Source organism: Varroa jacobsoni, unplaced genomic scaffold (genome assembly GCF_002532875.2).
Source record: "Varroa jacobsoni isolate VJ856 unplaced genomic scaffold, vjacob_1.0 scaffold_126, whole genome shotgun sequence".
NCBI lineage: Eukaryota > Metazoa > Arthropoda > Arachnida > Mesostigmata > Varroidae > Varroa > Varroa jacobsoni.
This window is the reverse complement of record NW_019213028.1, coordinates 378,914-405,760: the sequence shown is the minus strand read 5'-3', so window position 1 is coordinate 405,760 and position 26,847 is coordinate 378,914. Positions and strand designations below refer to the sequence as shown.

Sequence of the window (26,847 nt, the reverse complement as noted above, 5' to 3'; positions counted from 1 at the left end):
AGCCTCGAGCTTCACAAAGGTCGCAGGAGTAGCAGCAGTCTACTGCGGACCACAAATTACGGGATCTAGTAGTGAGCGATATATATATATCTACGTTACGATGGTCTACAGGATAGTGTTAGCTTCAAACACAAAAGCTAGCTTTAGCACAGACTCAAAAAAACAGTGAAAAAAAAAGATAAAGAAACGTCTACGTTTATCCGATGAGGCACACGGACTTGGACCCACAGCCTCACACATGTCGCTCTTCGAGTCCAGACCTAGCACCTACCTAAAAAATGTCAGTTGTCAGATTTTGCCCACAAACATTGGCAAGTCTTCAATCAAGTAAATACTAATTATAGAGGAACATTTTCATAAAGTTATCCATATATAGAATCTTATTGTGACTTCCCAACTAGTATTCTACAGGAAATAGTTTGCTTGGGTAACACCCTTGGGTAGGTCGAAAAAGTGAAAAAAAAATAGGTACAGGCCGAACGGGACCGATTTAATGGAAAAGCAGTTTCAAATAGCAGAGCGCGCAATCGCCCACATGAATTGGCGTTGCTAATAAGTCTTCTTCTGCCAACAACCGTTCTTTCAATAAAGGATACCCGGCGCACAGAATAACTTATAAATCGTACACACGTAATGGTTAGTGCAACGTAGCTACATGTTCACGCATGAGCCAGGGAGAGCGTTAGACAATCAGATAATAACTTACAACTACTTACTTACCTCTAAAGGAGCCGGATAAAAAATGAGAAAAACACTTGAATACGAGCACGAAACAAACCGAAAAACGCTACGTCAATGCTGACATAATGACCGAACATCTACACGCACGCACGCACGCACACACGCACGCACGCACTCACTTCACCGTATCATCACTGCAGAAAGCTTGGATGAAACATAACACAAAAACACTAGAAGTCACACTGTGTAAAATTGCACAGAATCGGCTAATTGATGACTGAAGACAATGGGGGGTAGTCATATATCATGTACCTTTCTCCCTCTTTCTCCCTTTCTTACTCTATCACTGTGTCGTTTTATTTTCTACTTTCTGCGGTAGAATTAATAGCCTTCGGATAGAGCTACGTTCTGTACAGTAGAGTGGCCGTTCACATATGCTGGTGCGCTTCTTCGTCTGGCTCTGCGTCCGCTTATTCAACTGATCAGAAAGTGGCTCGGCGCCCATACGAGCGCGGTGCTAATGGCGGTACTGATCGTAGCGGTGGTTTACGTTTGCCGTCCATTGCCTACCTGGCTTACTCACTCACTCATTCACTCGCTCGCTGTGCTGCTGCTGCTGCGGCTGTTGTTGCTGTGTATCCGGCGTGGCGCGGTTTTGGGGAACCGCGGCGACGCGGAGCGCAGAGCGGTACTCCTCACGCACAAAATGGCGGCGGTGGCGGCGAGCAGCGACAACAACGGCCGCACGACTGGAACTGTCGACGGAGAGTGCCAACGAACGTCGGCAATACTGAACTGAACAGAGCGAACAGTGGGCGACGAAGGCGGCAACCTAGTAACTATGATGATGATGATGATGATGATGACCGTACTCGCGCCAACTATGGGAGCATGAAGTGGACGACAGAATAGACGTTAGATTAGAGTTAAATAAATCCAAGTTCAGCAGTCGACTTAACAGCTCGCTGAACCGACGGACTTGTCCAACAGTTGGTCGTCACTGTGGACTGCAGCTGGCACCAACAGTAGTGACAAACGAAAATGAAACAATAGAATCAGCACGCTGGATTCGGCAGCTGCTGGCCTGATCGCCGCTTTGGTTGGCTAGTGGCGTTATACCACTACTTGAATTCATGTTCACTTCTAAGACAAACGATCCGCGACGAACCTAGCAGGGGTAGTCGTAATAGCATTGGTAGCAAAAACGGCTGTATCGCAACGGTTCCATTCACGGACCCATGGACCGACGGACGGACACCGAGCAGGGCGAAGTAGCGCGAGTCCGCCATCCGCCCGCGACCGTCGTCTGCGGCCGCCGTTGCCTGCAACCCCCTTTCTAAACCTTCTTCTCTCTTATCTCCTCTCCTCCATTTAATCGTCATCGTAGCACTGAAACCATTGCAGCGGCCAACGCCACCACCGCCCGCATATTTCCCTTTCCCTCAGGACTCATGAGCTTGTTGTCTGCCTGTCTATCGCCGTAAGGTGGTCGTGAATCGGTTTTTCACCCAGTATGTTCTGCGACCACCGCTCCATAGGGTTTACCTTATGGAGCGGTGGTTGCATGCATGAAGGTAGGGGGAAAAGGAGGCAGATTGCGAACGTGCGCAGAAGACGGCTCGAGCAGCAGAGCAGCTTCCTCTGATACCTAAATGACAAGTTCTGAGGTGAACTGATTCATATATGTAGATTTTTGAAAATCTAAAGAAAAATTAGTATAAAATTGGATCGATTAACGCTACCAAATAAATGATCGACCATTTTTGACGTAGTCGAGCAAAATTAAAGTTTAGATAAAGCTCGGAGGAATAAATTTTCGATTGTCGAACCTTCTCAAAGCCGCAACTACCGCCGTAATTAATGTGATTTATATATTTACCGGAAAAGGCAACCGCTAAACTCTAATAAAGAAAAATTACATTAATAAGTGTACGCTAGTAGACACAGTATCATTGATTTCGTCTAGAACGTAAATAGAACAAATGCGATAAGTCATTAGCTGAATTTTCATTCACAGTATGTACACGTAAAGGCATATGGCCAATAGGAAAGTCTTTAAATGTGCGGATGAAGGTTAGGAAAAGTTATGGCTGGATGATATATTTCATTTGAACCAATACAGTATTAGGAATAGAGAGGGGCCAAGGAGCACACATTGTTTGCTCGGCCCACATTTATCTCAAATTAAACATGCTTTACCTGAACAGAATCGAGTCATTTAGTTTACTATAGACAATGAATTGGAGCATACAATATGAAAAAGGAAAACATCCTTACTAACAATTAAAATATCCAAGATTTTCTCTATTTATTTATACTTTTTACAACGTTCACCCTCCTAGAGCATTTATAAGTGTTAGGTACTCACTATCCACTACAGAGGCTATATATATATATATATATAGAAGAGTTTACCATATATATATATATATGGTATAAGATATATCTTCTATCCCCATTTAAACAAAACCTACTATAGATAACGAGCACGACTTGTAACGTCGGTTGCGGATCAGAACTTTTTACTCCTATTTATTGGCTGTAAGCGTTAGTGTTAACGGCGACTGGAAGTCCGCGCACGGTCCAAGGCACAGACCCTGTTGTGGAATAAGGTCAACAACTTTTGAGAAATTATTTGAAACAAAAATCGCCAGGCTCTTCCCAGAGATGCGGGTCGCTATGGATATACAGGTGTAAGGACAGAACATCCTCTTAGGAAAAAGAAGCCGTCTTTACGAAAAAAGGAGAAAAAGAAAAGGATGCAACTGCGGAAGCACTATCTCGTCATGAAATGTGGTTTTGCTGGGAACATACGTAGGTTTTCCGGGGTGACAAAATCGCAGCAAGAGAAGACAGCACTTTGATATTATCTAATGGAAGATTAAAAGCTATTTTGACCAAGTTTCTTTTATTCGAGTTGTACATCAGACACGTGAAAAATGCATCCCGCAAAGCACTAACTGCGTTAGGCACAAAAAATTGCGCTGATTGTTTCAATGCATTTGGTTAACCTTTCATTTAAATCGTCCTTTCATAATAACTCTCCCTGTTCGGTGGCCGAGCACACTCAGGAGACAACATCAGCGGTTGTTCCTTCATGCTGTGCGCAGCTAAACATAAAGCCACTAAAATGCTGAAGAAACCAAATGTTAGATAACAAATTATACGGCGGTCCTCAAGAGAGGTTTTCCTTCGTAAACAGTGCGTTTTGAGGTCTAAAGCGGTATCAGCTAAAATAGAAATATTTACATTTTTGTTACGCCTACCATAGTCCATCATTGTCCCGGTGGATGTTGTACATATACTAATAAAAGGAAAAAGGACTTCCGCTAGATGAAGATAATTGAAGCATTCACGACGATATTTCTCCCTCTGCTTCGCTGAGCGCCTCATACTTCGAAAAGACGGTTCGATTGTGGGGACGATGGGCCAGCTTCCGAAGAGCAAACGATGCCATAGCTTTTGTACGATATTGATATACTTAAGCACAACCATGGAACGGCTGCTTTCATATTAACTACTATGTTCTTTAATTCACTTGTCCAAAGTAAACAGTGCGTCCTTGCATAGTTGATGTGGGTTTCCTGTAATAATAATTATAACGGTCCTGCCATATTAATAGATGCTACAGTGTAGTTAGTTAGAGAAGCTGAACACTACAATTCATACAGTGCGTTTAGAGGTGTCATATAATATATTGCAAGTAACTGCCAGGCTAATAGACTAATTTGTGTTCAACAGGTTAGGAGTGGAAACTTCTCAGCACCACACATACGCTGAACAATTTTTGATTGCAGCTTGCCTGATCAACTATTACTTTGGTGTTCATAATTAATCGATGGACTACGTGTTATTTGCATAGTTTTTTTTTTTTTTTTCTATTAACCAACAACAATTCTAGCAACTTATCAAGTTACTATAAAGCAACGAGATAAATAGGTTACATAGGCGAAGCTCTTTATGACCGAATTGAGAAGTACGAAATTTAATTATGCTTGTTACAATTCGTAACAAAAGTCCCTTTTATCCGGACACGGTAATCTTATTTGAATGTCAACTGTCTCTTTTAAAATTTCATTAAGAGCTTTATATACATTTACAAATTACAATTCGTGTTTCAACTTTAATTCGGCTTAAATCATTGGAACTTCCATAGCCGATTCGGAAAATGGCAAACAAAAGATTTTACTGAACGATAATGTGTCATTAGCGGCTACAATTAGGCATACGAGTCGCTATAATAGCTCTTTGTAGCTTTGTTCCTTACCTCAGAATAAGCTGAAGCTTGTAACCTGAATATGCTGTCTGGAAAAAAACCCGTGTTGCCATCATCTCCCCATTAGACAAGATACGTCCTACTTGTACCGAACCAGGACGAACAGAACGGTATACTGGGCGAAATCCATCGCTTCCAAGCTTTTTAACCATAGAACAAACAACACCAAGAAAAATCGTGGGAGCTATTATTCATTATGAACATGGTGATAGATCTTGCGTGTTACGGCACAATCGAAAGTCGTAAACTAGTTTTAAATGGCCTGTTCATAGATATTAACTAACAATTCCTAATTTTTAGTTATTAAAATGGCTGCTTAAACAGCCACTAGCGACAACCACATTCATGACAACTACACACAAAGGTTAAGATGTAACTTAGTTCCTATTGTGCTATAATTTGTTTCCGTAATTGTGTTCATCTACATAAAAATATATTAAAGTGCACTTAGTAAATTCTACGTATTTTTGTCTTATTTCTTGTTTACTATAACGATGCTCAAGTTCTCATACAAACCATGGAAAACTTTTTTAATTTCTAGGTCACACCAAAGGATGAATTCGTACATGGTTGCAGCACGCTTACAAATTCATTGTTTTTATCTGAACACCGATCCAAAGTTTTAGCTGTTTGGAAGGATCACATCCTATAACTTCACCACGACAATAACAACACTGGAAGATGCACAGCTACATACATGGGCCAGCGCTTTGTTTTTTCATCTCAAGCCTAAATGTTTGAAATTGAGTTACTGGTGGGTCTTAGACCGCCATGGAAAATATATACATAGTAAATCTAATCGGACGGCATAAGTGTGTTTATGAAGACTTACAGGACGGGGAAGTATACTTGGCAAAAGGCGACTGTAGTCCTCTCAACCGCAGCAGCGCCACAGCATGCCGCTCAGTCTACTCTTTTCATAGCAGTTTGATAACACTCCGTGTTCAAACGGCGAGCCTCTTTGGGCGCAGGACCCATTATGTATGTTGAAGCAGTAAGGAGCATTAAGACTGGCGCAGACCGAAATATTGTCTGCTCTGTTTCTGACGGACAAAGCACCCTTCCTTCTGCTACTTATCGGGCGAGTGACTAACACACGTTGCCTTCTCCTGCCAGCCCCCCTTGCGCTCCTCCATGGAGACACATAACCCATTCCTCTCACAATCCACATAGTTGTTCAAAAGGGCCGCGCACCCGGCAGGGATCTCCATCTGCGCCTCATTGGAGAACTGCCCAACTCCTCGACGCTCACCTCCTTGGGACGCACATGCACAGAGACAACATTTACACAACAATACTTACCACCCCTTATAGAACCATCTTGGAAGAAGCACCACGCTACTGCTTCTTTTCTTACACGTCTCTCTGTTTTTTTTTTTTGCTGTTATTCACAACGCAACCACTCTAGGCAATATTTGGCTATATAACTCGATGTCGCATTCACTTACGTAACGGATACTCACGGCGTGGTGGAAAATAACTTCAAAATCACCAGCCGAGTGTTTGTTATTAAACAGCCATCTGTCAGGCCTTGCCTGCTGTTCAGTGTAAAAATGGCAACCCTGTCAACAGATTTCTTTAAACAAGGCCCTGGACGACTCGGAGGATGTGTCACATCAGTGCCATTACTCATTTTGTTCAGCTTCTTAGGTAAGTAACGTACATCTTGCTTCATCCTACCTATATGCTTTCCCAAGCTGATTTGTGCGAAACGCTTGACTAATGCCACTTGGATTGCGCTATAGACGCCTACATAAAGCTATACATCACAAGGTAGGAAAATCAGCATTTTTTGTTGCCATGCTTACAGCGAACTAGATGGCCAAAATAACATCATGGTTTGTCATGTTCAAGAGAGAAAGTTCCCAACATGTATGCTGTGTTGCCATAATGAGACGACGAAAACCGAACAGGACCACTTGAAAAAGCAACGCGCTATGAAATTATCGACAAAACAGAATTGATGAAGTGAGTCTACTTAATACAGTCTTGTAACTAAGAAAGACAAAACAGAGGCTCTCATAATATACGAGAAGAGGATGCCAAGCTATGTCCTAATCTTCAGCGAGTATTGTCGTCTTCTATACTGTAGAGCACCAAAAATATTTATGCCAGATATCGACTATTAAACTTTCCAAAGCTATCGATAAAGATATAACAACAAATAAAAATAATGGGAAACCTAATGCTTGGCTTGTGCCACCAAAGTACACTAATTTCTTCCGTTTTTATGGAACCAAACCAATGTATTCCAATGCAGGTAAAGGGTTGAGTTACACAAGGTACCACGATTGATTTGGTCACCTTATGACCCACTATTATATATCTAAACACGAGCCTTTCTACCTGATTGTACTCGTGCTAGCACAACGCGTATTCCGTAGACGATATGCAAATACAACAACAATTCTTTAGCGTTTTTGTACGTAAAGATGCACCGTAAAATATAATTTCCAACAGCCAGGCGTTTCTTCGATAGATGAGATATCTCATAACGTGAAGCTATGAACTTAAATGTTTACTTTGATACAAAATTCTATGGGCATAAAAAGGTTTGACTTGAGAATAGGCTGCAGGTAAACGGTTGTAAGTTATTCCTTTTTTTAGATGGATAAACATTTTTTTTTATATTTGCGATAGTACACATGGCAGATTGCTTCAAAAGCCACAATGGATTTCGTTGGACAAATACAGTACACCTACCCTTTAAGTATTACCATAACATAAATGACTTTTTCGCGTCATGTAGTTCTAAAAAAGAAATAATAGGCTGAACCGTAGAGTGGAGCCTTATGTAACGGAGCAAAACAGGTCAGCCGCACTCCGATTTATCTTCTCGAGGATGTTACTCTTGCTCCCAAGTATCTTTGTTGTTGTTGGACGCTTCATCCCGTTGCACCACTAATTCAGCTTTCATTGTGAGGCCTCACTAATTAACAAAACAACTACCTTGATGTAGTGTCTAAGGTGAAAACTAAGCATTTTAGACGCTATTCTTTTACGCATTTCTTAAAATCACTTGATCCGTATGTATCCGTATCACTTGAGCTCTAGATATTCTACCGAGCTAGCTTTCAAGCTAATTTATGTGCCGCTCTGATCTATTCGAAATTTTAGCACAGCTCACATCATAAATTACCTTTGTGTGAGCCTCTTCTTCCAGCGCAAATTAAATAAGAGTTCCAGTGGGAAAATGGTCTGGCTAGAGATACTAAATAAACATACTGATCGTAGATTAGTAATTACATACAACGGATATATGTAACCTTATCGTCTTTTGTGGAATCCATTTATGATAAGCAAACGTTTTATGTAAGTAGATGATTTGCTCACACCATCTATTTTACATTTTGGTGGTCAGTACGAACGTTCAGTAGGCATGGCAACTTCTCGTGAAAGAACTCTTTCGTCAAAACTCTAGAGGTCGTTCCTTTCCAGTTTTCTTTTAGCAACACCGATGTAGATGCCCAACATTCAATTTCACCTAATACAGTGCTTATATCGTAATTTAATGCCCGCCCGATGTTGGCAAGCGACTTGACTTTCTGTACAATTTTTCACTTCGACGCAGGTAACACTTGTTGGGCTGTTGGCAGTAGAAAAACTGGTGAACCAATATATCCTTCGATGAAGAACATTTCATGCTATAAGTGTCACTCGGAAATAGACGGCGCGGCATGCTACAATGCGTCACAGTACAACGTGACCTTCCAGACATGCAGTCAAAGCATAGCTAACGGAGGAGGATGCGCGGTAAGCGTCTTGCTAGCTGTATCACTGACATCGAGCTCTCTTTGTAGGCGCTCGAATATTGCTATGAAGTAATCAAAATTCACCGGAATCTTTCTATATAACTGGTAAATATTCACGTGTCACGACGCTGCTGATATCGGCGAGGGTCGCTGCGACCGGGAATACACAACATTGCGTATCGTGCATTGTTTAGAACTCCCTTGACCAAAGTTTCATTAACTGAGACGGGGGGGTTTCATTTTTTGTATTGGCGGGTATTTTTCTGTGTCGTTTGTAACTATTTTTGTTACCTCTCTGGGCGCCTTGATATGCAATCCTCCAATAGGTTTATCGACTGGACACCTCCGATCAGGCCACAGGTGTACGAACACACTCGATCGAACGCGCCTGTGCAAATAAATGTGAACCGGATTGCGTCGTTGTCGGCGAGCGTCACAAGCTTCATCTATGCACATCTTGCTGCAATGAAACCTTCTGTAACACCGATAATTCAGCACGGCCCAGAGGTACTCAAGTAGTGACACTCCGAGCATTTGGCATGCCAATTTACATCGGCTACCCTGCCATTTTAATATTCTTTATGCTGATTACTGCACTTGACCGGTTTGTACATAGTCTGCTTGATGTATGACAAATTTAATGATGAAATGAGACGACAAAAGCTTGAACAGAATTTATGACACATTCATAGTACAGTATAGTACAGTGTAGCCAACACATACACAGAATATTGCTTAACGGAATTTTAGCAAAAGATCATCGTGGTACGAAATTAGAGAAATATATTATGAATTGTATATGTTTATCCAAGAGTTAATAGCCATCTTAAGCTACATTTAACAGCTTAAGGACTAAATGCAAAACATTTTCATTAAGCAGTAAATAGAACCTCCCCTATCGGACTTACTCGATACATTAAGATCTACAAACGTCTCCATTTTACACCCATACTATGTGTTTAACATAGTACTGTACAGTAAAATGATCAAAGAAGTTTAAGACGTATTAATGGGAAAGGTATTGTCGAGGTTGTATCAAATTAACAATTATCGAAGACTTATATCTAGCACAAAATCGATACACATAGTTTATCGCTCAAAAAATAATCCTTTCACTCAGCACAATGGGGCTTTACAAGCTGCACCGACCTGTATTATCTCTACTGAGCCATGCTATTAAAATGTTTCAAATCATTAATCATCTGATCACATCACGTTTACAATATCTGGCTGCCTCCGAAAAAGTAGTAAAAACAAGAATATTGTTTGCGATGGAGCAATTATACATTGCATAGAATTAATTAATTAAGGCTATATATAGCGTGCGTTAATAGTTTGTTCGCCCGTTCAATGATGAGACAGACATATGATTTGTAATTTTAGTGCCAAGAAAAAAGGCAGTTGATTATCTCACTCAAGAGCCTGCATTTAGCAGTATTCACACCGAGCTTAATTTTAGGAACCTGGGCAATCTCCACCAAGATCAAAATTGTGTGATATAACACTTGACTGGTTGATCTCTAGGCGTCGTCACCTTTTATTGAGAAATTACTTAAAGCATTTATTATTATTCTGCTAACAAATATCCAATGCAAAGGTATCAACCGAATTACATAATGTGTGTCTATATTCCCAAGATGTGATATGAAAACTTGCCATTCTTTACCGTTATGTTAGTAGCTGGATATTTGAAGGCATATACCTAACATGTTAGCAGGAGCATCTTTTTGTTTCCATCTTGCGTCAATTTTTCGTGGCTTTTGGATCACTCAGGGATCGTCCGTATAAACTAATCAACCTGAACACTGTTACATACGTCACTACGTTATAGGAGCAGATAGACAGCTTAGTTCTTGACCGTGACAGTTGTTTATATATATAATACAAAAGTAATAAAGTAGATTTATGTTGATAAGGTATATATACGCATGGGCGTCTGGCTATCAGTCAAGTTGTTTTGTAAATAAACTTTCACACTGTTTCTATTAATAATAAGCCTATTTATACTATTATAGACTAGTTATTCATTAGAACAACACTGCATTCGTATGTGTTAGAAGTAATTTTTGAATGTAAAGCTTATGTCTAACTCGAACTTTTAAGGGACTTCGATAGCTCATCATGGTAAATTCATTTCACAAAGACTACGAAGCTTGCGTACCCAAATTCATGCTAGGTTATTAATACTTTTTATTTTCTAAGAAAAGCTACAGAACAATACGGAATACAGCTGTCATATAGTAGATAATAACCGAGTACAGCCGAATGTCACAGCTCGTTATTGCTATGCGTTGCAAGGCGCATTATGAAGATACCCGGACGCAAGTCAGGTAAAAACTGTATGATAATAAAGCCAGTATTGCCAACCTCGTAATTGTAAGGTGTTTATGACTGGTCTTGAAATGCATCTGGACATCTATTGCAGGACGACACCACTCCCAGGAAGTCGAACCATTTTTTGGCGTACGTTTCGACGATGTGCATGGATCGAGATGGGTCGGCCTGGACGGCTTCTGGGCTTTTGATCAGCGTTATTTCACTTAAGTTACGATGTGTTTAACTTTACATATGTCTACAACTGACACGTCCAATGTTTGAATAATAAGAAGCAATTCGACGAAATGCCAACAAGCCGATTTCTGTAACTCAGCAAATCACGTATATTTATCTTAAATTGACGTTTAAGCGCTACTTCCTTTTTGGACTGCGCATAATGGTTCTTATATCATACTCTCCTTTAAAATTTACACTTTTGACACTAGCACAAATAATTAGTCCATTTCATCTTACCCAGTCTTGTTTATTTAGCATGTTTGCACGGAACCTCGTTAAACTGAGACATACTCGGTGATATAATCGGTCCTACTTATTTAGTATCGCTACACAATATTGTACAAAGTCTCGCTACGAGCACAAATTCACTTCCGAAGTCCGATGCCTTGAAGAATAGAGAACAGTACCTGTTCCAAAACAGTCGGCTGTAAAACACTTCAAATGTATATACAAAGTCGTTACCATTTTCACATTTGAATGGCTATTTCAAAATTCGTATCAGGATTTGGTTTTTAACACCAACAAATCTGGATTAGGGTACTGAGGATTTTCCAGAACACCCTTGCCGAATTTAAACTCAAGGAACCGTGTCACATTATTAGGGGCTGAAGCGTACGTCCCCGCAAACTTTATTCTTGTTAGAGGCTTGAGGAATGCTTCCGGAAATTCCCGGTCCTGTGGGTGATTTTTAAACCACGTATCCTTGGTCATTACGCCATCGTTTGAGCGAAACGGGAATATGTCAACGTGTACACGATTAGTTTCCGAGTATTGCACCCGTAGGAAAGTACCTTCCGATGACACTGAGTGCTCCCATACGAATCCCTGGGGGTCACGCAGTCCTGACCTCCGTCCGGCCATTTTCGGGTTCGACTTTTTAAATATCTCAACGACGTTAGCAAGCCAGCTGCATTTGACTATGTCCTCTTCATAGATTCCTACAAGAGTCACGTACGTCGCAAATTTATAGGTTAGTTGTGTATATGTGTGCATCACACTATTTAATCTATGGTGCACAAAAGCGCTAATTCAAAGGTTTCCTCGCACTCAAAAATAAAAAGATATGGAAATGACAGTTTACAATCTTACAATAGGCCGATGTCTAGCCATTGCTGTAGGAGACTATATACTGCTAGTCCCAATTTCTCCTAACAAAATATAGAGTACCGTGATATCTCCCAGTTTGAAAACATGATTGTAAGTCACAAAATTAATTCATACCGATATCTACGTCATAGTCCCAGGGGATGATATCTCCGTTTCTAGCAGCTCCCAACAATGATCCCCCTTCAAGCCAATAGCGAACATTGGCCGCCTCCAGCACCGAGAACACGTGACGAGCGGTGATGCGCAAGTTGTCTAGACAACACGGTGGGGTCCATCTGCCCTTTGAATAAAAAGCGTCCGTGAGGTTAGTATGAAAAGGGAACATCTTGCATCGTGACAGCCCAGTTGACATTGTCTAAATGCCTATCAGTGTAACAACTGCATTCGATTGAAGGCATACTGATTCTGCCATTTGAGACTAGCAGTACTGTTTTTCCACACCAACGGTCATCTAGCGAAGAAATTACGTAGAATGAAAGTGGAAACGAGATTAAAAACCAAATATCAACGATAAAAGTCGAACACATTTTTAATTATACAAATAATAACCGATAACCTTTAACGAGTAAATTTACCTATAGGTCTCCTCTCCCCTCATTGTTACACTTCGTATAAATAGATCGTTACATGATTTTCTTACTTTGAACAAATATTCAGGTGTGTCTCCATGAATCGTGCCAAAGCATCTTTGCGTATTTTTACTACACCCGTACCACTCTACGTGCGACCCGTTTCTTTGCACTTTCTTAATGCCAAGCTTATCATAGAGCGCCCTCTTTCTATACTCTTGGTACTGGTCACGCTTGTCGATTAAATGCTTTGTCTGAAACAACCGAAAGACTGGCTTGGTGATTTGCAAATCTCCAATCAGCAGGACTTGTATACCGCGCTGTGCTGTCTGCACATAGATCGAGTCAAAGAGCGGTCGTTCCAGGGGAAACGGAAGAGAGAACAAAAGTGCAGTGGACATGAGCAATACGTGCTCACCGGAAATTGCATCACACAACGTCCATGAGTTGGCAGATTTTTCCCGGTTTTGATACTTCAGTGTCCATTGGCGCGAGTCTACCTGCAGGCTTAGGCAATCTACAAGGAAGGCCCCGCCCACGGAAACTGCGGCCATACGATCAGGTTGACTGATGAGTAACTTGACTAATTCGGTTAACACGGCGGGCTGGGTCAAACGCACGTTATCAGGTACCAAAAGGACGTAGTCGGTTTTCACGCGCACTGACACTGTTGCATTGGGTAGGTCCGTGAGATATTTTTCCAGGCGAATGGTTTCCGCCATTAGGGGTAAATTGCGAACAGGCGGATAGAGCACACTGTCGGAGACGATCAGCATTTTCATACGAGAGAATATTGAATGAAAAGAAAGTGCCGTCTCTTCGAGGTCGTGGTTGTATGGCTCAAACTCTCGAAAGATGACGGTCACCATTTGATTCGGGAGGTCGAAAGCTCGCTGAAACAACGCCATTTTATCGATTTTCATTGGCTGCGCGACTACCTGCAATTTCTTTATGATAAGAAAATAAACAAAAATGATTAGAATCAATTCTAGTCATCATCTAGGTAATTATAGCGAATAGATTTTTTTGTTCGGATATTTGGTACGAGTATCTACTTAACCAAAATTAACGACAAACCGAGGTTTCGAAGTAAATTAATTGAGTTGCAATTTAAACATGTTTGTAACGACTAATAGCACATCGTGTTTTAAATTGAAGAAATCTAAAATAAGTATGTATACCATTCCAGTTTTATTAGAAAAGAGAGCACAGTCGTTCAACACATAACGAGACATGACAAGCATATATATATATACGTATGTCATAAAAAACCGCTACCCTTTAAAAGAGTAATCAAACTAACCTTTCTCTGGGATACCTATCTCATTATCCTTGATCTTACTTTAATTTGAAGGGAAAAATTAGGTATATATGACATATACTGCATTGCATTATATGTCATATTTACAAAAAATGGCAACGGATTCAAAGAAATTTTATATATTTTGCCATGGAATGTCATACGCGCTTTACTAATGCATATAATAATAAAGAACCTGAGTAATTTTTTTTACCAGGCGCGTACGACCATTCCAGGTTGCATTGAACTTACCTCGATTGGCAAATTAGAGAGGGACTGACAGCGACGATCAAGTGAAAACCACATGATAAGGATAGCTATAAAGTTCACTGATATGACAAGGATAAGCAAAGTGCGCCATGCCGACCGTTGATGCCCGAGCGCCAGTTTTGCCAAAAGCCGGCCAAATTCCATTGCGGTCGATGCACTAAAAATGGACGCAAATCAGTTCATGGAACTGCTGACTGGCATTTGAAGTTGTTTTAGTTATCTTCGAAGCGTTCTGCTATGCCAGCCACTCTCGCAAAGTCTTTGGACGTTCACCGCCCAAGGCATGTTGTTGAGAAATCTTGAGTGATCGATACGATTCAATGAAGAATCATTGTTTCTGATTGCAAACTTCTCACCACTATTATCGTGATAGTATCCCATTTCAACTGCTCGCATCTCAGATCGTTTACCCGTAGCAGCGCTACACGTTGGGTTTCACTGCAATTTAATTATTAATACACATTAAAAATGTATATATATATATATATAAGAATTATCTACAATACCTTGCCTTTATAGTGTATGAAGTATGTACTCTAGTCTGCCCTATGATTGCGCGTTGCAGCTAACTGATACAACAATTTTCCTACTTTTCTATATGGAGCATTAAGCAACTAGATACTCCGCGCGATGCCTCGAAAAGGTTTAGTCCTTCGCATTGTCCATGAGATGAGATAGTCCACTGCGTACAGATGTTAGCCGATCCAGTGATGACCGCATGTTTACCGACCGCATGTTATGACCGTTTAACACCGGCTGGTTAGTTGGGAGGCGATCACCATTTGGGATTTTAGTGAATGAGATACAGTTTGTTTTGTTCTGCCGAATCTCTTTTATGTGCGCGACTTTTCAGCATAGATCATCAGTCGAAGTAGGAGCCGTCGACTGAAACCAACCGAAGCCAAAAAGAGGTTAGTAATCAAGTTCCATTATTCATCCTCTCCCTTTTATATAAATACGAAAAATAATGCCAACCTATTAGGCTACCATAAGCGAAGATGGCGGACTTTAAAACTGAATAAATTTTGAAGAAGTGTGACTAGGATGACGATTTCCTTTATATGAGTTGGAGGTACCCTTTTTTGTTTTCCGCACATTTGTCTCAGCGCTCTGGCAGCTTCTAGATATACAAATATTTACCAGGGAACACCTCTTTGGTCTTCAACACACCAATCTCCTTTTTAAGAATATATGCACCATACACGTACTGTGCTTTCACTTAAGGCCTCCTTGTCGTAACGTCTCATTTATTTTCGATGAATTTTCTGCAGCACTGCGACTTCCTGTGCAACAACCACTTGGCCACTGAGCGTTGATTTTCGATACTAAGATATCTTTTTTCTGAATTTATTTTTCCTGGAGCAAATAACTTGCGTACACATCTAACTGACTGAATTACGCCTAATCTCGGTCAGCACCGGCCTGTTTGATATCCTCTGAATGATAATCATAGGATGCTGCGAAGTTTATCAACTCAGCACAGAAACTACGTAATGAATTCACTGACTTATTACACAGATAAATTTGCAACTCATTTCCACCCTATATACGTTACATAGAAAACCACGAAGTATTCCACTAGAATTACTGAGAATTATTGGGCATTGCTCGCAGTATTTTGTTGTCGATACTGATTTTGTTGTTGCTATATTTTAGTTATGTTACATGAAACTGTCAGTTAATTCTTAATGATCTCAGTTTCTTCAAGCGGATGCGGCCTTAGGGCTTGTATAGTTGAGTAAAGTTAATTTAAATTAACTGTCTTATACTTACAAGTTCCCAGAAGATTTGGATATTTACCAACCAAATTTCGTCTGCTAGTGGCACGTAGTTCAAAATTATTCGATACCAAGATCCGCCGGATTCGCTTGTAATAGTCTAATGCAACGTCCATAATTTGTACAACAAAAATAACGTATAATGTATGATGTTATCACTAATATCTGGCGAGGCACATATAAGCGAACCCTACGGGCTAATGGTTGTTGTTCTTGATAAAAGGTCAAATTTTGGCGCGCTCCTCGCGGCAGGCGGCAGCACAGTGAACGGAACTGTGAGTGGTTTTTATTTGTTGTGAGCACGTGGGAGCTGTTCTATTTCTGCGCGGTGCTCGCCTTGTACACAAGAGTTTATGTGAAAAGCCAAGGATTTCAAAAAAGATTTATCTTTTTAGGGTTAGTTTAACACATACATCTTCAGTGTCTGACTATTTATAGACTCGGATCAGAGTTAGCAAATATGGGATTTCCAGGACGCGGCGGAAAAGGTAAGTGAGCGTGCGTTCGTTCTTCCAGAGACTGGCAACGTTTTTCAAAAGACAACATGTTTTTATCAGCTCAGAATAGCGGGATGCCGAGGCACATGAGACGCGAGCAGAGTGTTTATGCTGGTTTTGTGTATGTTTGTCTAGAGCTATGACACGGTTGGCGTTAATCTGTAGAATTAAACTACTTTATCGTTTTTGTTTCACACATGTACAAATACCATTTTGAATGTTCAAATGTATCCTTGTTGGAGCCAGTTAAGCCTGCAATCGAATTGTAGGTTTCTACTTAAATTCGCTTTAAGATTACTAGTTCAGCTTATTGGATTCGCTTGCTAAAAGGAAACGAAAAGAACTACTGTACATAGTCGTCCCATTGTTGAATGTTTATTGTTACTTGACGTTATTTGCACAACGGTTTTTCTATACAATTGCTATATGTCATTATCAGAAGAACACATTCAAATTACGCGGATTATGTGTATTTTATTTGGCCGTATCTCGTCAGAAGAACATTAAAACAGTCCTTCATGCATTTTTGAGACGTAATCATAAAAAAAGTCGACAACTGAAGCGTGTCAGGCGTTTATCTGTTGAACAGATGAACGACCGAGACATTAATGGACTTTTTCGTTTGTGTCGTACTAAGTATCTTGAAATACCGCTTTTCATTTATTGCTCATGTATAACCATTCCATGTTTCTTTATTTAACAAAAGATTTAAGATCTGTTACCTACTTGCACACTACGCATTACAGCTACGTTTTTTGATCTTTTTCATTCAATTAAGCCTACTTCTAGCACTGAAGTTCGTTATACGATGTTCGTCACACACTTCCAGGAGGTTTCGGTGGGGGCGGAGGCGGTTTCCGTGGCGGTCGAGGTGGCGGTCGAGGTGGTGGTGATCGCGGCGGTAGCCGTGGAGGCTTTCGTGGAGGTCGTGGTGGCGGCGACCGCGGAGGCTTCAGAGGAGGTCGTGGTGGGGGTGGCGGAGATCGTGGGGGTTTTAAAAATAGTGGCTTCCGGGGCGGAAGAGGTGGAGGAGGTCGCGGTGGAGGCGGTCGTGGTGGAGGCCGTGGAGGTCGTGGAGGAGGAGCAGGAGGTTTCAAGGGGGGCAAAAAAGTCATCATCGAGCCTCATCGCCACCCCGGTGTATTTATTGGTCGCGGTAAAGAAGATGTACTTGTTACGAAGAATCTTGTGCCAGGTGAATCGGTCTACAACGAGAAACGCATTTCGGTCGAAGATGGCGATGAGAAAGTCGAGTATCGCGTGTGGAATCCTTTTCGTTCTAAGCTGGCTGCCGCGATTTTGGGTGGCGTTGACCAAATCCACATGCCGCCAGGATCGAAGGTTCTGTATCTGGGAGCTGCCTCAGGTACGACAGTATCGCATGTTGCTGATGTTGTAGGGTCTGAAGGTCTCGTTTATGCCGTCGAGTTCTCACACCGTTCAGGACGTGATCTAATAGGTGAGTTGAGATTACTAAATCATAACTTGTATTTTTTACTTTCTTATACAGTACGTTTTATTTTTTATTTTTCAATTGTATTATGCAAACTGTCTTGCATATTTTTCAACGATTTTATAATCGACTGTTTAATTCAGCTTGTTGTTTTTAACTGAAAAATCCATAGATTAGTGAGTTTTTGGGCACGCTTAGCCTAAAGACAAACAAAATATTAAATTTGTACCAGTAGTTTAAAAAAAAATCAAAACATTTTAATCAAAATTCTCTTATTATAGGTGTGGCTCAAAAGCGTACCAACGTTATACCCATTATTGAGGATGCCCGCCACCCACACAAATACAGGATGCTTGTCGGCATGGTTGACTGTATCTTCGCTGACGTTGCCCAGCCGGACCAGGCTCGTATTGTTGCCATTAATGCGCATAACTTCCTAAAAAACGGTGGACACTTTGTGATCTCAATCAAGGCGAACTGTATCGACTCCACAGCCGAACCGGAAGCAGTGTTTGCCGGCGAAGTTGAAAAGTTGAAATCGGAGAAATTCAAGCCTCAGGAACAGATTACCCTTGAACCGTATGAGCGGGATCATGCGGTGGTCGTTGGCGTATATCGGCCAGCAGGCAAAAGTTAGGCGGACATAGTTACTTACGAAGCAATTTAGCCAAAAAGTATTGGCGCACTCCCTTGTATATTACACTCCTTTAGGGGAGGGGAGGAAATATCTAATACATACTCTATGATGTTAAATTTATATATAAATTTAACATCATAGGAATATATATATTTCTATGTAGCATATTTTGATTGTATTTTTTCAATGAATAATTTGATTTACATCAACAGTAAGCCGATGTCTTACTGAAATATTAGCCGACTTGATATACTTTTCAGCGTACGACTAAGTACAATGTCAAACTTACAATTTGTAACGTACTCGCCATGTGGTGGGTTGGTTGGCATCAAGCTTTTGACTTGTGTAGCTCTGCAGGGTTCAATGACTCTGCTTGCTATCAGAAAGAATAAATTCTTGGCGTTACGTCTAGGATAATAGTTCTTTCTAGTTTAAAAAGAAGTGTTTTCCACTTTTTTATTTCACCTGAAAATTAAGAATTCACATAGCTGTTAGCGAAATTATGTGTCTGATAGCGCTTTGTTAGTTGGTAGAAATCCTTGTCGTTAAATTTATGGGGTACTTGGAAAACCAGATTTAGATGTTAAATTTATGGGGTACTTGAAAAACCAGATTCAGATTGATGCTGTTGTTAGTCGCCAGAATAAGTAAATCAAGTTTCAGGCGGAAAAAACATCGCCGCACGAAGGTGTACTCAGATCGTAGGAATTAATATTGGATAAAAACAACTGCTTATAACTGTTCGCTGTTCTCAATCGTTCGATCCTAGTTCATTGAACAAGTAATTTTTCACTCCCATCTTTTCAAACTATACAGCAAAGCTTAACTCACTTTAGGTTTGTTAACACCATAATACTAATAGGATTTAGCGGTTTGTACGAACGTTTGGTATCTTCATTTCAACTAGTTCTTACGAAACCTTGGTCTCTATTTGTTGAGATGGACGCAAACTGTTAGTCGACAATTAAAATAATGTAGCACGGTGTTTTCACAGTCCATACTCCCAGGAAGGAAAGACAATCAGCACATAATGGATCTAAACTTCGTATTTCACCTCTCGAACAGCTCTGTGCTATATGACAAATTTTGATGGCTTTCACGACACTGTAAGAAATAACATAGCTTTTTGACCAACTGCTGACCGCTATTAGGCTATACTGCCAATTGTCGTAAAAAACCATCAACTTAGCAGAATGTATTTTAGACATACTGAGCATTCATCTCCGCGAGCTAATATAAAACTGTTAATCACTAAAACTTAGCATGCCCTTAACAGTTTAATTTGCGCACTGCTTGACAGAATTTGTTATCATTTCAACGTTTTTGAGCCTAATAAATAGAACGGTTCCTGGAAATAAAATTAAGCTTTCGGCGAACTCTAGAAATACAGAGCAAAGACTACAGGGAAACTGATTTTTCGATTATTCTATGCACCGTCAAATGAAAAGATTAGAAACTAAGCCCCACCCTTCAGATCAGGGTGTATTCTAGCTAAAATAACTATTTTATATAAACCTCTTAGGTATGTGGCCAATTGTTTCTCTAACAGACCATCAAATCTAGTTTCAATAAACTTATTCAACAATATTACATTAACAGGGTAAAAATGAGGAAGTATTCTGTTTTAAGATTCGCGTGTTAATCAAATAAATAGTGTTTGTGGACTTCGTCTCAGAAATTTCCGTGGCGTAAGCATTTCAGTTGCTTTGGCTGGTCTTGTTATCAACATTCCGAGGTAGAAAACTCCGCATCTTTTTGTAGATATGGCTTGCCTCAGTTTTACCGTGAAGATGACCTCCATGACTGAAGCATGATGCAGGTATTGGAACTACAGCGGAATGCTTGGGGGCTCGCACCATACGCCTATACGACGTCATTATAGCAACCGAACGCCTATCAGAAATTATGCACAAGTATTACTTAATGATCCATACACAGATGGTATAGGCTATCATTATATGTATTCTTTTAGATCTACATAAGGAAACGATTTGTATTCAGAGCGTCTCTTCTTGAAATGACGGTATGCACCGTTCGATTTCTTGTGGCTTTGAATTAACGTTGCTGTTACCAAAACTACTTCCTAGCAGCGGTCTTATAAGTGTTGGTCAGCATTGCGTGGTTATAGTTACTTCTGTGCACTTGGGTGAAAAAGATTTGTTTTATAGAGGCCTTCATCATTAGTGTTTACACGTTCGTTCAATATAATTTCATCAAAGTATTGTTTGTCGGATCATAAGCCTTAATACAAACAGCTCATTTCTAACATACGTAGCACACTTTTCGTCGTACTGCATAATGAGAAATATGCGACTTTAGACCTTACAAGTGTATCTCCTATGACATCTTATATGAATCGAATACATCTACGCTTGTGTCATAGTAAACAGAGGTAAATATTTTACTATTTGACGCTTCCTTTTCAGTGTGGGGTTGATCTGTACGACGTATGTCGGCTACATTGGTTGGCGTAGCTTTGATGCAAAAAGGGGTTATCGTGGATGATGAACTGGGTGTCAGACCATGTTCTTCCATATTGTTCGTGAAACCTAAGAACACCATTTCCAACACCCTCTGGGCAAATTTCAAATTGGCAAAAAAAAGTTTACCAGTTTACTCTAGAAGCAGTATCACTATTTGCAGCTGTTCTTTTGATCGATCATTCCCCAAATTTCTGTAAGTAATAAAATCGTGTAGTGATTGCCGGAGACAATCACGACCATGTAGAATGGGATACAGCCATTCAAGGACGAATTTTAAATCAAGTGCCGTCTACTGGCATATTGCGAATCCAACGCGAAATAATTTTTTGAAGTTGAAAAGCATATACTAGTTTCCAATGTTTGCGCGACTTACGTTTCTCTTGGATTAGACGAGAAGGAGAATCTTAATGGTGATGATTCCACTGTCGTCTGTGAGATACAATCCGCAAGGTAACCACGTAGACCCCCACTTCTTTCTTTGGTGATGATAATATTTTTTATTAAAGTAATTCTGAATCGTTTTATAAGATCAGTTAAACTGAAAATAAAAGATGACGTACACGTAAATAGTTCGGCTGTTAGAACATTCGCTGTACTCGGAGATTCGTTGCGTTTTTATTTTGTTTTGCATATATCTTTCAAGGTAATAACTTTAGATCAAAAATAATTATTTAGATATTCCATTCGATCGAAATATTTGTAGTTTAGAGGTTTGACACATCTGTGTATAAGATTTAACGTTTCAGATTGACAAAACTTAAAAGTATATTTCCAAATCTATTATTCTAAACTGATTATTAAAATAATCATGAATTCATGAATGAGTTCAATGGAGACTAGTCCGCCTTATTGAAGTTCCCCTAGTTTTTCGAGCTGTGCTTCACCTGGATATTGGATACCAACGTAGTCGACATACATACTAATACGATAAAGCCTTTTAAAGCTATTGTGCTCTAGAGGTTAGGGTTAACTATGTATGACTCACTCGCAGATCACATGTTGGTTGATCGAAAGATGTATATGATGATGTGTGTGAATTTTATAAATAAAGTTCACTACAAGACAATTCCACTTAGCAAGCTGCTTCATTGTTGTTAATCAACCAACAAAAATAATATGGCAAACCTTGGGTAAATACAATATTCTTTGTTAATTTATTTTTAAATAGACTCAGTCGTTTGCAGGTTATGACGTAGCAGGCATAGCGTTAAAATATATAAGATTTACATTCCTGTTTGTCTATGTGTACATAAACACGAGTCTGTTTTGTTGACAATAATAATTTACTACAGAAGTTCACGTGGTTTGTTTGCAAAGATGTATACTCATACGCGTATTTTTTGAGTTTCAGTAAACCAGATTACATTAAACAAAGGCTAAGCCATTTGTTCATTGGAAACGTTATGCGTTTCTTTACGTTGCGGAAATAATTAGCTATTGAGCATACTATTTAAAAAACCATGGCAATAATTCAACGTATTATTATTATTATTTTTCACTTAAATAATTATTTTTGTGAATTATATAGCATTTTGCGCAATAGCTTTTCATTGATATTGTACATATGTTGTAACTATATGGTAAACTATCTGGTAGGAAGCTGGTTCCTTTCGCAAAACTGCGACTTGTTGCCTCTTGATTTGATAACTTTTTGATCAAATCGCTTTTCAAATAGTAATGTTTGACTGGAATAGTTCCTCTCAAATTAGCATCTTGTTTTGCACATAAATATTTAAGGCTTATTAGGAGTTATAGTAGTCAACAACACAAGTTTGTCTGATTAGAAGATTTGCTAATATTTCACTTAAATGTAACGTTAAATGTAAAGCCAATATTATACTTAGCCTCTAGATATAATTAGATATAATAATAATAAATAATAGATATAATAACTGTACTCATCGATGGGTTCAAGCAGTTTCGACCTGTGTCACATCTTATTGATGCCGCTGTACAAATATTTTTCGTGTGAACTTCTTTATAAAATTCATATCTACACAAGGTTACGCATTATTGCATATGACGGACGCCACGCTACGGGCAAATTCTTTAGTTTTTGTTGACTACTGCATTTTCCTTGCTTTTCAGGGCAGAACCCCCAGCACTAGGCTATCTCATGCAGAAGCCTAATCTGCAAATTGCTGCTTGAAATGTTGTTAATACCATATGAACACTACATGAGCATATGTATATGTACGGTTTTATTATGTGTGCATAGAGAGAGCATGTACTTATGTTTTGTGGCAATCACTTGTTCATACCTGTTGTCCTCAGTGTCCATTTACGGTTGACGAAGATGACCTTTACGATGGTCACTGCTGATCATTTTCTCAATTCTTGACTTTTGTTTATACGAAAAAGAACAAAAAATTTATCTTAATGCTCGCGTCAGATCATGTTGCTCGGATGGGTAAGTTCACCTACAAGAGCTGCAGTTTCAGTGACAGGTCGATTGGATGCCGCATGTCGCATTTATTCGTAAGCATCGGTGAGTATATCGTTGCTAGAACAAAATTTCATCGGCATGTACAATCCAGCAAAGTTTTTCCTTAATACTCTGATAGAGTCCGAAAGACCGAAGTCCGAAACGAAAGTCCGAAGAACCGTTCGTAATGACATAAATACAATCAATTGTCGGTTATCGTTCACCACTCAAGGCTAAGTAAGAGATAAAGATCAAGAATCACGATCAGCTGTGAAACTGGCATTACTCGATACGCTCGTACGAACTGAATTACCGAAAAATGCTCGGTTTCCCAGAATGCTTTTCCATGGCAGCAAAGGCAACGTTGCTTACCAGAACATTTTTTGTTAACCTATTGTTTGCCTCGGAGAAGCCTGAGTTTCAAACTGAATATTTTGTTGGTTCTCCATTCAAAAACAAGGAAAAACAGATTGCAGCAAGGTCTACATCGTTGTGTCAATTCTGGTAGAGCAACATTGTCGAATAGTGGTAGAAAATTCTATTTGACGAATACGGTGGAAGGAAGTGCAAACAAATGGGGACGTCGGCCTGAGCACTGTGAGAGTTATTTGCTTCTTTGTTCAACGTCGAGTCCGACGACCATTGCCAATCCCTAGACATGAATCGTGGAAGTGGGTCCGATAAGATTACCAGCTCTTTGCATGGCTTGTCAACAGCCAAAGGAAGCAAATCGCTACATTATCAAATATAGGATACGTGACAAATAAAATTACCTCTGATGACACTAAGAATAATAAATTCAGCTTTTCGTTTTCGTTGTAGACTGCATTCGACTGCATTAGCGCATACTTATCTGCTATCATGAAATAGCTTCGTCGACTGAGACATCGATAATAAGGTAGTCAGACCAGCAAGAACAACTGAAGTTACAAACCAACAACAACGAACGGCGGTGGAAAGGATACGCAGAAGCAGACGCATCAGAGAACAAATCAAAAGTTGCATACTTTTTGTTTTATTAAATTATTTTATGCTTAAATATTCGTAAAAGACTGAGTACGATGTGATTCAGTTAGTATGGAAGCCGTGATTCGCCTAATTCGCACTACCAATTGTATCATGTACAATATTATATTATGTACTATTATATATATATATTATCTTGGAAGTCTGCAGCTCGGAAATACTTCGACAAAATATGTTAACGACGAGCTTTACAAAGGTGTTTGTACCGTTACTATTATGGTTTACGCATCTGCGTATCGCTCATTTGGTACCAACACTAGTTCGTCTCTGTGACATCATTTGGTCGACGATTTTGGGCATTTTCTGCACGCATTGCACAAATTCTTCAAAGTTCAACTTATGGTCGTCATTGGTGTCGAACTGTTGAATAATCTGCTTGGCGCTTTGATCCAGGCTTCCCGATTTTCCGCGAAGTCGATGATAGCTCTTGAAGATTGAACTCATTTCGTCCTCAGTGATGAATCCGTCTCCATCGACGTCATAGAGGAGGAAAGCGCGTCGTAAAATCTCCAGAGGGTCACCGCGCAGGGTGGTGCTCATGGAGACGAGATATTCACGAAAATCAACCGTACCATTTCCATCCTGATCAATGACGCGAAATACGTTTTCGGCAAACTCGTCCGCGTTTCCATCAGGGAAAAGTTTCGCGTACATCGCCTGCAGCTGATCCGTACTCATTCGGCCTTTTGGATAGGCCTTGTGAAAGTTGCTGTAAAAATCGAAGATTTCTTTTTCTGTGAAATTCGAGCAGTTTTTAAAATCCTTGAGTTCGGCTGGCGAAAGCTTGCTTGCATTTTTGCCCATGGCAATCCGATGTGTGTGTTTTATTTATATAAATATATTGTGGCAATGATTGGTCATTCGAATGGATAACTATGCAAATCCTAAATCGACATGCACTTTGCTTAGAAGTAGTTCCTCTGCTTGGTTGTTCAATGACAACACCTAGTGGCATTCCTAAGAGAGACTTGTGTAGTCCAGGCAGTCTATTTGGCCACACTTGTTCATGGGGAAATCCACGAAGATGCGTTCACGTAGTTTTTCATTCACATCAGAGACCCGCCAAGGTGTGTAAGATCAGGCCGCTACGCACAAAATTTCAATGTTAATGGCCAAGCGATCTTTTATCTATTTGAAGGTATAACGCCAGCACCACAAGTTCTGTATTGTCTCGTTAATCCTTACGGAAGGGTGATATCTTTCTTTGTGTTCTCTTCGACGGAAATCCACAGTCACATTTGCAGAAACACAACTATCTATGGCACTTCTCGATGGCTTTCCGTTTCTATGTATTCTCAGTCGAAAAAGATCGTAGGATGGTCACGAACTCCCAAGAGGCAATCACGTCTATATGCGGCAGTTCATCGGTCAGCCGCAAGCACCGTTTTGTGCAAGACTTGGGCGTTCCATTGCGCTTTGGCGGCGATGTAGAGAGATGCTTCGTGCAAAGCGCAGCAGCAAAAATGCTTTCTTATTCGCAGCGCCGTAGGAGCTGGCGATATAAGCAAAAAGACTGCACATGACCTAAAGCCAGCAAGCGCGTTGAACAATACTATTTATTGGCGACTTCGCGAACGGCCAATCACCCGCTGGCATTCGATTCATTCAAGCCGTAGCAGAAATTCCACTAGACTATTATGATTCAGCTTCTGACACCAGAGGGCGCTGGGCTTTGCAGAAAGAAGTTTTGTGAAAAAACGGATCGCTGAAATGAATCGTCCATCAAACTATTCTACTGTAGCTGTCGCTGTTTACGACGACGATGACGGCTTTTGCGTGGTAACTTTCGGTACCGCTGCCTTTGCTGATCAGGCTTATTACTGCTGCGACCGGTAGCGGGTAGTGACTGTATGCAAATCTGTGCCTGGAAGACACGCCATTGCAGCTTGAACAGCAACTGTTATTATTATTAGTGACAGTAATCGTGCGAGTAGAAAGCGACCGTCTTTTGGCACGTTCAATTCGGCCCACTACGATATTCCCGAGAAGCTTACCTTTGGGACTCTCATAACGGGTTAGGCCATACAGCTACATCTGCCC

The 26,847-nt window shown here is 40.2% G+C and overlaps 4 protein-coding genes, 1 long non-coding RNA gene and 1 pseudogene across 8 annotated transcripts; 2 read left to right on the top strand and 4 right to left on the bottom strand.

Annotated features, from left to right (window-relative positions):
* Positions 1 to 3,572: 3,572 nt before the first annotated feature.
* On the bottom strand, positions 3,573 to 6,580 carry LOC111267587 (uncharacterized). The gene is made up of 4 exons (XR_002684727.2): positions 6,421 to 6,580; positions 5,790 to 6,212; positions 4,949 to 5,097; positions 3,573 to 4,265 (listed from the first exon to the last, which is right to left on the bottom strand). It is a non-coding gene; the product is annotated as an uncharacterized LOC111267587 (long non-coding RNA).
* LOC111267577 (uncharacterized) lies at positions 6,511 to 10,628 on the top strand. The gene is made up of 3 exons (XM_022845867.2): positions 6,511 to 6,607; positions 8,529 to 8,710; positions 9,036 to 10,628. The coding sequence occupies exons 1-3, from the start codon at positions 6,511 to 6,513 to the stop codon at positions 9,339 to 9,341; spliced, it is 585 nt and encodes a 194-aa protein (XP_022701602.1). The 3' UTR covers positions 9,342 to 10,628.
* Positions 10,629 to 10,867: 239 nt separating this feature from the next.
* On the bottom strand, positions 10,868 to 16,380 carry LOC111267545 (ribitol 5-phosphate transferase FKRP). Of its 4 annotated transcripts, XM_086971450.1 has the most exons (7): positions 16,282 to 16,380; positions 15,099 to 15,393; positions 14,491 to 14,946; positions 13,010 to 13,885; positions 12,484 to 12,649; positions 12,054 to 12,200; positions 10,868 to 11,348 (listed from the first exon to the last, which is right to left on the bottom strand). In XM_086971450.1, exons 3-7 carry the CDS (start codon positions 14,650 to 14,652, stop codon positions 11,272 to 11,274), a joined length of 1,428 nt encoding a protein of 475 aa, XP_086827576.1. In that variant the 5' UTR covers positions 14,653 to 14,946; positions 15,099 to 15,393; positions 16,282 to 16,380; the 3' UTR covers positions 10,868 to 11,271. The 4 variants fall into 4 exon arrangements, with proteins under 4 accessions (XP_086827576.1, XP_022701567.1, XP_086827575.1 ...); XM_022845832.2 differs by lacking the exon at positions 10,868 to 11,348 and having other exon boundaries at positions 11,489 to 12,200; positions 16,282 to 16,374; XM_086971449.1 differs by lacking the exon at positions 10,868 to 11,348 and having other exon boundaries at positions 11,489 to 12,200; positions 15,199 to 15,393; positions 16,282 to 16,374.
* Positions 16,381 to 16,577: 197 nt separating this feature from the next.
* Fib (rRNA 2'-O-methyltransferase fibrillarin) lies at positions 16,578 to 19,284 on the top strand. Its single transcript, XM_022845860.2, has 3 exons — positions 16,578 to 16,774; positions 17,613 to 18,242; positions 18,518 to 19,284. The coding sequence occupies exons 1-3, from the start codon at positions 16,747 to 16,749 to the stop codon at positions 18,871 to 18,873; spliced, it is 1,014 nt and encodes a 337-aa protein (XP_022701595.1). The 5' UTR covers positions 16,578 to 16,746; the 3' UTR covers positions 18,874 to 19,284.
* LOC147753895 (uncharacterized) lies at positions 19,041 to 24,673 on the bottom strand. Its single transcript, XM_086971455.1, has 3 exons — positions 23,618 to 24,673; positions 21,730 to 21,894; positions 19,041 to 20,766 (listed from the first exon to the last, which is right to left on the bottom strand). Exons 1-3 carry the CDS (start codon positions 23,635 to 23,637, stop codon positions 20,571 to 20,573), a joined length of 381 nt encoding a protein of 126 aa, XP_086827581.1. The 5' UTR covers positions 23,638 to 24,673; the 3' UTR covers positions 19,041 to 20,570.
* A 103-nt stretch (positions 24,674 to 24,776) lies between these two features.
* Positions 24,777 to 26,641, bottom strand: LOC111267583 (hippocalcin-like protein 1 pseudogene; annotated as a pseudogene).
* Positions 26,642 to 26,847: the final 206 nt, after the last annotated feature.